This window comes from Vombatus ursinus, unplaced genomic scaffold (assembly GCF_900497805.2).
Source record: "Vombatus ursinus unplaced genomic scaffold, bare-nosed wombat genome assembly UNPS02013150.1, whole genome shotgun sequence".
Taxonomy (NCBI): domain Eukaryota; kingdom Metazoa; phylum Chordata; class Mammalia; order Diprotodontia; family Vombatidae; genus Vombatus; species Vombatus ursinus.
In genome coordinates this window covers 4817-16770 of record NW_020952928.1, presented here as the reverse complement: position 1 = coordinate 16770, position 11954 = coordinate 4817, and the positions used below count along the sequence as shown (strand labels likewise).

Below are 11954 nucleotides of genomic sequence, written 5' to 3'. Positions count from 1 at the left end.
CACACACACACACACACACCCCAAATTTGCTTCTATTCCACACATATGAAAGGGTTACAGCTCTAAGTCAGCTCTGCCTCCCCCCTAGCTAATACCCACTTCTCCTCCAGCAAGAGATTTGGCCTGTGCCAAGGCCCCAGTGATTTTGGCCTAATGAGGACAGAAAGGTAACAAGGCTAGTAACAGACATAGTTAGACAGACCAAGGTGCCAAAAAAATTATGTCATATTAGATTACATATCTCCATTTTCAACAGAGAAAGCGGATCATACTGGCACAGTGTGATCTGAACAATGTCCATCAGACTACCAAGTTCTCTCTCCTCAGAATCACTCCTGGTTGTCCTGGATGTATCTCCAGGGACGTGGAGAGTTTGTCTCCTCTGTCAATTTCATCCTATACTCAGGGAGAAAAAAAGGTCACAATTTTTTTCTTTTTTTTTTTTTAAGACCTCTGGGAAAAGCCAAAGTACAGAGACATTAGCAATGTCAGAGACTCGATTATGCATTTAACCATCAAGGTATTTCGAACTTTACAAAGGTTCTCAAGGACTCAGACTGGGTTTGCAGCACGATTCCATTTAGATGAGAAACATAGTAGTTAACAAATAGGTGAATATTTACACAGACACCACCAGTGCAACAAGTACAATTTAAGTCAACTAAATAAAAGATAAAGCAAAGAGCCCATAGGCTAGAAGCCAATCCCTCCCTACTCTTTGCTCAAAGAAAAACACAAAACCAACAGAAATAATTCAGCAGCATCAAGTCCCCAGTTTAAATACAGCAGACAGACATGAGTGACATGATCCCTGAAGAGTGACAGAACCAGCTATGCTATTCCAGCTAGGGCTCGTGACTAATAATGTGAGAACTCTGTATACTAAGTTAGATATGCTCTCCTGTAGACAGGTGAAATACTACTGTGTGGGCATCTTCCCCCCATCCGACTTTATTTTTAAATTACTTTTCATGTTCCATGGTTTCTTGTTTGCTTTTAATTAAAACAAAGACATCTCCTGAGGTGCACTGAAGCAAAGGTGAAAATGAAATTATGATAATGTTCTCTCAAAATGGTATTTCTTAAGTGAAATGTCATCTCATTAAGATGCTTTTTCAATAAGTAAGCATTTGTCAGACACCATGTTTTCCTTCCACAGTAAAAGACAACTTTCATTCCAGAACTGACGTTGGAACTCGAAAAGGGTTTGTGGTGAAAAGTTTCTGTGACTACAATGTAATTTGGGCTGTATATGAGTTTTAGGCTTGCTCGAAAGGCTGTTACAGGCAGTGTGTTAAGTTTACTCTCTGGTCTGGCCATCAGCCCATAGTTGGCAGGTCTGCTCTCCAAACAGATAGGACAGAAGGAATGTTAAATTTAAAGGGCCTGGATCCACCAGAACAACCCTTGGAACAGATGCCCTCAGTGTTATGGGTTTTATGTTTTATTTTGTTTAAACCCACAGAGGTTTAACTCCTGTGATTGCTTTCCAACTCAAAACTCTGATTTACGCACTTAGTCACATCATATAAATACACATACGAAGTATATGTGTATATATAGATAGATAATTGTTCTTGAAAACCCACAGCACAAAAAAAAATTCTACAGAAAAGGAAAACAGTGAAATGAGGTCTTGTAATGGTCTTAAAAGTCACACAAGCTGGGATTGACTTGAAGACTTGCCCTAGAGCTCAGTTCTGATCCTACTGTCCTCTTTCTAGGATGCCCCTTGGTCTTCAGTGCTGGCAGTCAACATCCCTTTATCAATAAGGTGAGCCTTTAACGTGTTGAAAATGTGAAGCTGCTGATCTGGACGCAAAGTCAAAAACTGCTGAATCAGCTTGCTTGGGTTAGGTCCCCTGAAAGAAAAATCAGAAAAAAATAAACTAAATCAGAGCCAAAGGCACTTTTGTAAGCTAATTATGCCCAACAGCTTATTATTTGTTGCACTAAATTCAATATTCATCACACAAATAGCATGGGAGGAGTAGCATGGTGAATCCCAAAATTCATTATATTTGGCTACAGGACATGTTTTTGTGCTCATAGTTGAATGTGGAAATATCTGACATCCTAAAAACTCAATGCTGCAAGAACAAACTGGACAACCAAATTCAAAGAACCTTTGTTGTATGCGCGAGGAAAGCTGTGTTACCTGATAAAACTGGCAATGTAGACATTAACAAAAGTAGCCATCAGGTACTGGCAGTCAAAGCGGTCCATAATACCTCCATGGCCAGGGATGGTGTTAGCAAAGTCCTATCAGAGTTAAGGAGAGAGTTTGTGAATCTAAACTCAACACAGTAATCACATACTCATCTAAAAGTCCTAACCACATGCACAACTAGTCCTCAATAGGGAAAAAACTAAGCATTTGTCCTCATCCCTAGCAGAGGGCAAAGACAGATGGACATAATGAGGCTTATGGCAAAGGAACTTTTAAAAATACAGAGAAATTAGGTGGCCAGCTGCAAAATTCCATTTCCTGAACAACTGTAATCTTACTTTGAATGATCCCAGTTAAATTCAACACATATAATATGAAGGCAAAATGGATTCAGAAAGCCTGACTGGCCTCGTTGTTAGGGAGAAGAAAGATGGAAAAAGTAAGGGTGGGTGGGTCAAAATCACTCCTACCTTGATTTTAAAGGCCCGTTTGAATCCACTGGCAAAAAAACCTCCAAAGGGGCCAATGAGGGAGGCAAAGGTGGAGAGAGCAATGCTGTGGATCTGGAAGGGATACATCCGGACTGTTTTCTGCAAAAGATACAGCAAAAAAAAGCTGAGGTTGCCTTCAGTTTTATTTTTTTTCTTTAATAACATTTCTAAAAGAAATTAACTTTGCCAGGTCTGCAGTTTCTGTCAATGTGCAAAGCTCACCAACATACCAAAAATAAATATATAAAATCCTAAAACTATGTTTCTTGGGATTATTTCTTTTGCAAGAGAAATAAATATGTTTGGCCTAGTTTTGCTTCAAACAAAGACCTTGAGCAAGAAGTAATCATTAATTGGGAATTACTGAAATTGACAAATAATCCTAAGGTAACTTTTTGTTCCTCAGCTACAGGACTTCAAAAATTTAATTCAAAAATTATTTATTAAGTGCCGACTACATGTAAGACACCACAGATGCATGCATACTTCCTTATCATTTTAAATAATTGGGGTGGGGGGAGTAGCAGAGGAGAGAAATTTATCCTCACTTTGAACCTGCCCTGACTCTACAGTTACTTACCCTTTTTGGTTTGGCACCTTCATATCTTATAGAAAATTTCTGTGGAGAAGACCCTCACTTTTAGTTCTAACCAAATACATGACCTTAGCTGGGCTTGACCCAAGCCAAGTTAAAAGGTACGCACCCAGCCAACAATGGACTGAATCACCAAAGGGATGTTGTATTCCTGAAGTCTGAAGAGATCTGAGGGCTCACAGTCTACAGTGAAGCTGTTGGTGTCATTGTTGAACTCCACTGGGCAGATGAAGCATCTGTATCCAGACATTAAATAGGAGAGCTATTTGGAGAGAAAAAGAGCACCAGGTTAATGATGGATATAATAATTTGTCTTTCCTCTAAGTTTCCAAAGTGACTCCCCAAAACACACACACCCCTCCACATTCTCCTCATACTACAGCTGTTCCCACTCATCCATTTAGTCAAGTCTGTGTACAAGAAGGGCCTCCCCACCTCCTCTCCACATCCTACCAGTCCTTCGAGACCACCTCAAGTTTCATCTCCTCTGAGAAACAGCCTTGATGACTTCAGTTTATACTGACTCTGTAAGATATTCACTACCCATGACACACAACTAACTCTCTGCCCTGTGCTCACTACATGCCTCCTCACCTCAAACAGAGAGAGGCTATGTCCTTGTCTTCGGTAACCTCCCAATCACTGCCCCTGCTAGGCACAGCACAGGGGTGGTGCTGACCAAGTGCTTGGAGACTAAAGGCCTCCAGCCCTCAAATGAAAACAAAGAATCATAGAGTTAAGAGCTCAAAGGAAGCTCAGAGACTCTCTAGTCCAACCACCTCACTCTACAAATAAGGAAACTGAGGCACAGAAAAATTAAGTGACTCCCTAAGCTCCCACAGGGAGTAAGGGGCAGAGGTAGAATTTGAACTAGTTCCTTTGATTCCAGATCCATTTGATTTATACACCAGACCAGGACACCTCTCATGCTCAGGACCTAAAAGAATTCAACAATAGTAACAACGACAGTTCTCATTTCCATACAAAATCCTTTCATCACAATAAACATGTTGTTCACATACACTGAACGGAGGAAGCGAGGGAGATAGAGGGGGAAGGAGGAAGAAAAGAAGGAAGGAGAGAGAAGGAAAAAGCAAGGAGATGGGGAAGGGAAAAGGGAAGGGAGGGAAAGAAAGGGGAAGGGAAAGGAGGGAAGGTAGGTACTATTATTATCTCTGTTCTACAGTTGAGGAAACTAAGGCTGACAGAGGTTAAGTTGATTTACCCAGGGTTACCTAGTTAAAAGTGTCTGAGGCCAGATAAGAACTTAGGTCAAGTGGTCTTGACCCCAGGCTCAGGGCTCTATCACTGTGCCACCTCATGCTTTAAGATTAAAGCTTCCCTTCTGGAGCTCTCAGAGGATACCCTGAGATTTTATACAACAGGATATTTCTTTCTTTTTTTTTTTTTTTAGTGAAGCAATTGGGGTTAAGTGACTTGCCCAGAGTCACACAGCTAGGAAGTATTACGTTTCTGAGGCCGGATCTGAACTCAGGTCCTCCTGACTCCAGGGCCGGTGCTCTATCCATTGAGCCACCTAGCTGCCCCCCAACAGGATATTTCTTAAGAGCTGCTTCAAGAATCTATAATTTCATTAGTGTGGATACTCCCTCCAGGAATGCAGGTCACTCTGCTTTGTCTTGGGAGATGGTCTTCCTGAACTGCTTCAGCAAAAAGAATTCATCACCTGGGGGCCAATCATTTGGTGATAACCTCTTTATACTTTGTTAAGGTGATTCTTTAAACTAGTGGTCTCCAAACTTTTTTTGACTGAACACCTTTACTAATAAAAATTTTCTAAGCACACATTCCCCATGTGTTTATTTTACTTATTTATAAGATCTACAAGGGGGCAGCTAGGTGGCGCAGTGGATAGAGCACTGGCCCTGAAGTCAAGAGGACCTCAGTTCTGGCCTCAGACCGAACACTTGACACTTACTAGCTGTATGACCCTGGGCAAGTCACTTAACCCCAATTGCCAAAAAAAAAAATATATATATATATATATATACATGTACTACTTTACGCATAATTATGGACATAAACACATACAAAACAAACATTAAATGAATGAGATCATCACAGAGCAAATAGAGAACCAATGGAGTTTTAACAAGGGAATGAGACAGTCAGACTTGTACTTTAGAAAAATCGCTTTGGCATCTGTGGATGATGAGCTGAAGAAGAAAAGAGATCTGAGGCAGGGAGACCAATTAGGAGACTACCGCAATAATCCATGTGAGAAATAATGGGGGCCTGAACTAAGGTGGTAACAGTGTGAGCAGTGAGAAGGAGACAGATACAAGAGATGCTGTATAGCTAGAAAAGACAAGACCTGATTGGATAGATGAGATAAGTGAAAGTCATAAGTCCAGGATGACAGGTTGTGAATCTGGGTGACTTGAAGGATTCTGGTGTCTTTGATAGAAATAAGTAAGTCTGAAAGAGAGATAGGTTTGGAGGGAAAGCTAATGTAATGAAGCTAATGTAATGAAATCTGTAGAGCATAACCTATCCATCCCTGCTTATCCCACAAGATACAATCTGTCCTGCCCAAAATGGAAGGAGTAAGGAGAAAGATCTTAGTTTCTAAAATGTAAGGTCACCTCCACATCACGATAAACTACTGAACAAGGCTTTAGTAGAGGATAGGCCACTTAAACTCACTCCAAAACACTTACTATCTAGACAAGAAAGCTACCTGCTAAGTGCATGCTATGAGAAATGCTGTCTGCATCCAGTGATTTAGTGAACCTAATTAACCCCTGGTCTACCTGAAGGAGTGCCATGAGGCAGGAAATACTTCATTGCCCATGAGGACATGATCTCAGAAACTTGAAAAGATTCTTCACTCTCAAGAAAAAAAAAAGGTCCTTGTTCTCACAAGGGACAAAATCAGGAAAGGAACCAGCCCTAAATATCAAATGTATGTTAGTCAGTCAGTAAACATCTATTAAGTGCATGCCTGTGCTAGGCACAGTGCTAGAGATACAATGAAAAGCAAAAGATAGTGACAGTTCCTGTTCTCAAGGAGCTCACATTCTAAAGAGGTAGACCACATGTAAACAAATAAGTACAAACTAGCTATACAGATAAAATGGAAATAATCAGCAGAGGGAAGGCACTAGAATTAAGAAAGATCCGGAAAGGTTTACTGTAGAAGGTGAGACTTTGGCAGGGACTTGAAGGCAGCCAAGGAAGCATGAGGAAGGAGAGCATTCCAGGCATGAGGGAGAACCAGTGAAAATGTCCACAGCAGGAGACAGACAGAGATCTTTTTTAAGCAACAGCAAGAATGCTAGCAGCACTGGACTGTAGGGTATAGAGAGGGGAGGAAGGTCAAAAGGAAAGGTAGGATGGGGCCTAGTTGTAAAGAATGCCAAACAGAGGATTTTATATCTGATCCTGGAAAATAATATAGAACCACTGGAGCTTACTGAATTGGGGGGGGGGGGGGGGAGAATGCTACTGGTGAGGGAAAGGGGGTGTAACATGATCCAACCTGCACTTTAGGAAGATCACTCTAACAGGGGAGTGGAAGATGGACTGGAATGGGGAGAGTACTTGTGGCAAAGAAACCAAAGAGCAAGCACATGAGGCGATGAGCCAAAACCGGGGTGCTGGCAGTGTGAGAGAAGAGAAGGGGCTATATTTGAGAGAAAGTACTTAGGTAAAACTGACAGGCCTTAATAATAGATCAGATATGGTGGGTAAGAGAGAGGCGTCAAGGGTGATACCTAGGCTGCGAGCCTAGGGGACTGAGAGGATGGTGTAACCCTCTGAAATAATAGGAAAATTAGGAAGAAGGGTGAGTTTTGGGGGGGAGGGAAATAATGAATTCCATTTTGGACATGTCAAGTTTAAGATGCACAGGGGATATACAGTTGAAGATAACCACTAGACAGAGATACAAGATTGGAGGTCAGGGCTGGATAAGTAGATTTGAGAATCATTAGCATCAGGGCAGCTAAGTGATGCAGTAGATAGAGCACCGGCCCTGGATTCAGGAGGACCTGAGTTCAAATTTGGCCTCAGATACATAACACTTGCTAGCTATGTGACCCTGGGCAAGTCACTTAACCCCACTGCCTAGCCAAAAAATTAAAAATTAAAACAAAAGAAAACAAAACGGGGCAGCTGGGTGGCACAGTGGATAGAGCTCTGGCCTTGGAGTCTGGAGTTCAAATCCTGCCTCAGACCAAACACTTGACACTTACTAGCTGTGTGACCCTGGGCAAGTCACTTAACCCCAACTGTCTTAAATTAAAAAAAAAAAAAGGAGAATCATTAGAATCGAGATGATAATTGCATCCATGGGAGCTGATGAGATCCAAGGTTTAGACAACAAGATGAATTAGAAGTCTTAATGCAAAGTGGCAAATTTAACCTCACAGTCAACACTGAGATTGGGATGATATCCACACCTAGAATATGGCTCTTAACGAGTACATATTTTAAGCAGTCAGGGGACATGGTGGATAAAGCATTGGGCAAGTGGCCTAGAAGACCCGAATTCAAATCTTGCTTCACATAGTTATTAGTTTTATGACTTGGGGCAGATCAGTTAACCTCTGTCTGCTTCAATTTCCTCTAACGTAAAATGGGAATTATAATAATTATTATCTGTTTCTTTCCCTTCCCTCAAAATCTGCTGGAGGGGCTTCCTGCCCCTATAAGTTCACAGGTTGACGGACTGGTGGACTTGAACTGAGAAGGGAGTAGTGGGGCTTCTTAGTAACAAAGTACCATCTGCTGCTTCAAGCTTGCGTTTGTCTCAGTTATTTAAATGCCTACTAAGGTATGCCTACTAATACCAATCAACTCATATAGAACTTCTGGTCTTAGAGAGTAGATGATCTGCATCTCTGGATAGAATGTCTATACCAGGAGCTCCCTACAGCGATAAAATCACTGTAGAGATTCAGATCTCTCCCTCTCTCTCAAACAGACACACACACACACTATGCACACAAACAAGGTAATCCTGCTGTGTGGATTCTTAGGGGAAAACCATAATTACGGACTTGAGAGGGGGATTTAGAGTTGCCCTTAAAAGATGGAATCTTCCCTGCTTATGGCCTTTTTTTGGTAAGGGGGGGACACTCCTCCAAACAGTGGGAGTTTGGTCAGGGTATTTCTCAGAAGTGGAATCTTGGTCATCAAGAGGTTAAATACAGAAATACAGGCTATGGAATGCATTTTTACATGGGGCCAGCAGAGGGCAACACTGGGATACCCCACCCACCAACACCACACTCTCCCATCCTCTACTTTTTAATAACTCACCACACCCACATATCCCTGCCCCAAATCCTCCTCCGTTTCAAAGAGCTGACTGCCTAAGGGCATAGATTGCTTTCCTGGGTCACAAGGGGGTTGAGCAAACCATCTACGGAGTTAAGGAAACATGCCAGATTCCAGAGCAGGAAGCTAGAACTCAGAAGAAAATGCTTAGCTCCTATGAGCCACTAGGAATTAGCAGCTGTAGTAGCTCTCTTGATGTCTTCAAACACCGACACTGTGGCAATGGGCTGTGATAGTTGTCACCTTAAAAGGCAACTCAAATGGATCCCCACTCAGGTCCTCTCATTCTTTTCCCAGCTGGTCCCTGCTAACTGAATGAGCCAACACAGATTCAGGCAGCTACAAAGCTATGATATGGACATCTTCCAGCTGAGAAATGTTTCCTAAGTTGATTTGTCTGCAAAATGTAAAACTGAAAGACAGACAAATGGTTCATATTTACATAATGTCTTGGGGTCTGCCAATTACTTTACATGCTTTTATCTCATTTGATCCTCACAGAGAACCTATCAAGTAAGTGCCATAATTATCTCCATTTTAGAGGTGGGTAGGTAAGCAACCATGTGAGGGAAGACTCACAATTTGGTCTTCCTGACTCTTTGTCCATTTTTCTTTGCACTACATGCCTCTGAACCTGGAGGTGAACACTCAGCACCCCTCCCACTTCATAGACACTGCTACACTCATTGATCACCAACCACATAGCCAGCAATAATTCAACAACAAACATTTTCACCCTTGGGATTGTCAACTACCTACCAGAAGCCCAAACACCACAGTGGCAAAGAATCCTCCAATGAAGCCTTCCCATGTCTTCTTTGGAGAAAGCTGCAGGAAGGAAGGAAAAAAAAAAAAAAAGAGTATAGAATTTGATTAACATCATTATTTGTTATCCTGCATGTACCCTACCATAAGCTTGATTTTGTCTACACCTTTAATGAATCCTTTTCCACAGGCTTCTTCCTTTTCATTTAATCATGAGCTCAAAAATCTCTTATTCCTACTAGCTTCTTAAACTACTACCAATTTCTTTACTCTCCCCACTTTAATGCCAAACTTTCAGAAAGAAAAGTGCTTACATTTTGTTATTGCCCATTCTGACCTCAAACTGCTGTAATCTGGCTTCTGTCCCCTTCCCTCACACTACAAAAACTACTCCAAGGACACTAACTCCTAATTAACAAACCCAATGGTCTTTTCTCAGTCCCCCTTCTCTCTGCATCACCTGACACTGTGGGCTTCCCCTTGGCACATTCTCTTTTCCCTTGGTTTCTGTAACACTGTTTTCATAGCTCCTCCACCTCTCTGACCATTCAGCTCTTCGCTAGCTCCTTAACCCTCGATATTTTTTTTTTTTTTTTGATGAGGCAATTGAGGTTAAGTGACTGCCCAGAGTGACACAGCTAGTGAGTATTATGTGTCTGAGGCCAAATTTGAACTCAGGTTCTCCTGACTCTAGAGGCGGTGCTCTATCCACTGCACCACCTAGCTGCCTCCAATCCTTGATATTTTTAAATGGATATGTTGCTCACTAGTGCTCTCTGTCCTCAGTCCTCCTCTATTTTTTCTATATAGTATCTCCTTTGATAATTTCATCCACTCATGGATGAAATCACCTCTATGCAGATGACTCACAAATCTTTCTCTTTAGTTCTTGTGAAAACTCTTTTGAGCTCCAGATAGATACATGACTTAGATTAAAAAGGTCACATCATAAACAAATTAGAGGAACAAGAAAATACCTTTCAAAACTATGAACAGAGGAAGAGTTCATACCCAAAAAAAGAATAGAGAAGATATCAGAAGATAAAATGGACAATTTTGATTACATAAAATTAAAACATTTTTGCACAAATACAACTAATGCAGTTTAAATTTGAAAAGAAATGGTTAACTAGGAAAAAATCTTTATAATTTCTCTAATAAAAGTCTGATATCTAATATATGTGTATCTGTATAAATATATGTGTATATATAACATGGCAATATTTTAATTTAAGAATGAGAGCTGCTCCTCTTTAGATAAATGGCCTAATAGTATGAGTTCTCAAAGGAGGAAATCTAAGTTATTAACAACTATATGAAAAAATGCTCCTAAAGCATTAATAATTAGAGCTATGAAATGAAAACAATTCTAAGATTCCACTTCATGCCTATCAAATTGGCAAAGATGACAAAAAAGGAAAGTAACTACTGCAAGAGGGCTACATGAAAAAGATACACACACTAATGCACACTGGAGAAGCTATGGATTGGTCCAACCACGCTGGAAAACAATTTGGAACTATGCCCCCAAAGCTATCCTTCAGTACCAATCCTAAATCTATACTCTAAAGGGATCAAAGAAGACAGGGACCCATATGTACAAAAATAGTTATAGAAGTATTTTTCATGGGAATAAAAAAAACCCGCAAACTAAGATCATACCCATCAACTAGGGAATGGATAAAAAAAAAATCTATGGTATGTGAATGGAAGAGAATATTATAATGTTGTAGAAAAAATTATAAAAAGGAAGTTTTCCAAGAAGCCTGGGAAAACCTGTATGACTCAAATAAGCAGAACAATTTATATAATAACAACAATTTTTTTAAATTAAAGGAGTAGAATAGATGTGATTTTGTAATGTCCCTTTCAGCTTTAAACCTACTAGTGTTACCCAAAAGGAAAAAAAGTAAAAGAGGGTCATAAAAATATTTTTTAAACACACAAGAGAGAACAGAAGGAAACAAAGACTAGCAAATAACTTTGAAAGTTACACATTAAATTTATATTTTTAACAGGAAAAAGGAAGTTGTACATAATATAGATTCACAGTTTCATGCACGATTCTCTTTTTCCATTCTACTTTGTACTTGATATGGAAATGCTAATTTTATTTGGTCTTTGCTAAGTTCAGAATAAAAAAATACATTTTAAAAAATCAATTAGGTTTCTCTCTGTCTCCCAAAGGCAACTTTTTCCCAGTGAAAGAACTGCCCTGTGATATTCCACATCAAGGAAAATTCTCTCACCTTGATAAGTGGGGTCCGACCAAAGAAAAAGCCAAACATATAGGCCATGATGTCATTACAGATCACACATGAAATGGGGACAATAAACCTAGGAGGAATTAAAAAGTAGAGAAGCCAGAAGCATTACTAGCAAGCTGTCAAGATTATTTAAATATATGTAACTCTAACATTTTTTTAAAGAATATCTTTAAAAGTGGCCCTGGCCATCTCAGTTCTGATGCTCTCTCCTCTGATCTGTCCCACCCAGCAACAAGTGTCATCTCTGATGTCTGCAGCATCCCCTCATCAGCATCACAAGTGTGACCATAATGGAACACTAACATAACTGAGATACCTTCACACTATAAAGATCTACAAATTCACAGCTGTGAATACTCTTT

The 11954-nt window shown here is 40.3% G+C and overlaps 1 protein-coding gene across 1 annotated transcript; it reads right to left on the bottom strand.

The window, feature by feature from the left end:
* Window positions 1-488: 488 nt before the first annotated feature.
* On the bottom strand, window positions 489-11682 carry LOC114040435 (phosphatidate cytidylyltransferase 2). Its single transcript, XM_027858549.1, has 6 exons — window positions 11575-11682; window positions 9320-9388; window positions 3366-3518; window positions 2641-2760; window positions 2159-2262; window positions 489-1862 (listed from the first exon to the last, which is right to left on the bottom strand). Exons 1-6 carry the CDS (start codon window positions 11620-11622, stop codon window positions 1721-1723), a joined length of 636 nt encoding a protein of 211 aa, XP_027714350.1. The 5' UTR covers window positions 11623-11682; the 3' UTR covers window positions 489-1720.
* Between the last annotated feature and the right edge of the window lie 272 nt (window positions 11683-11954).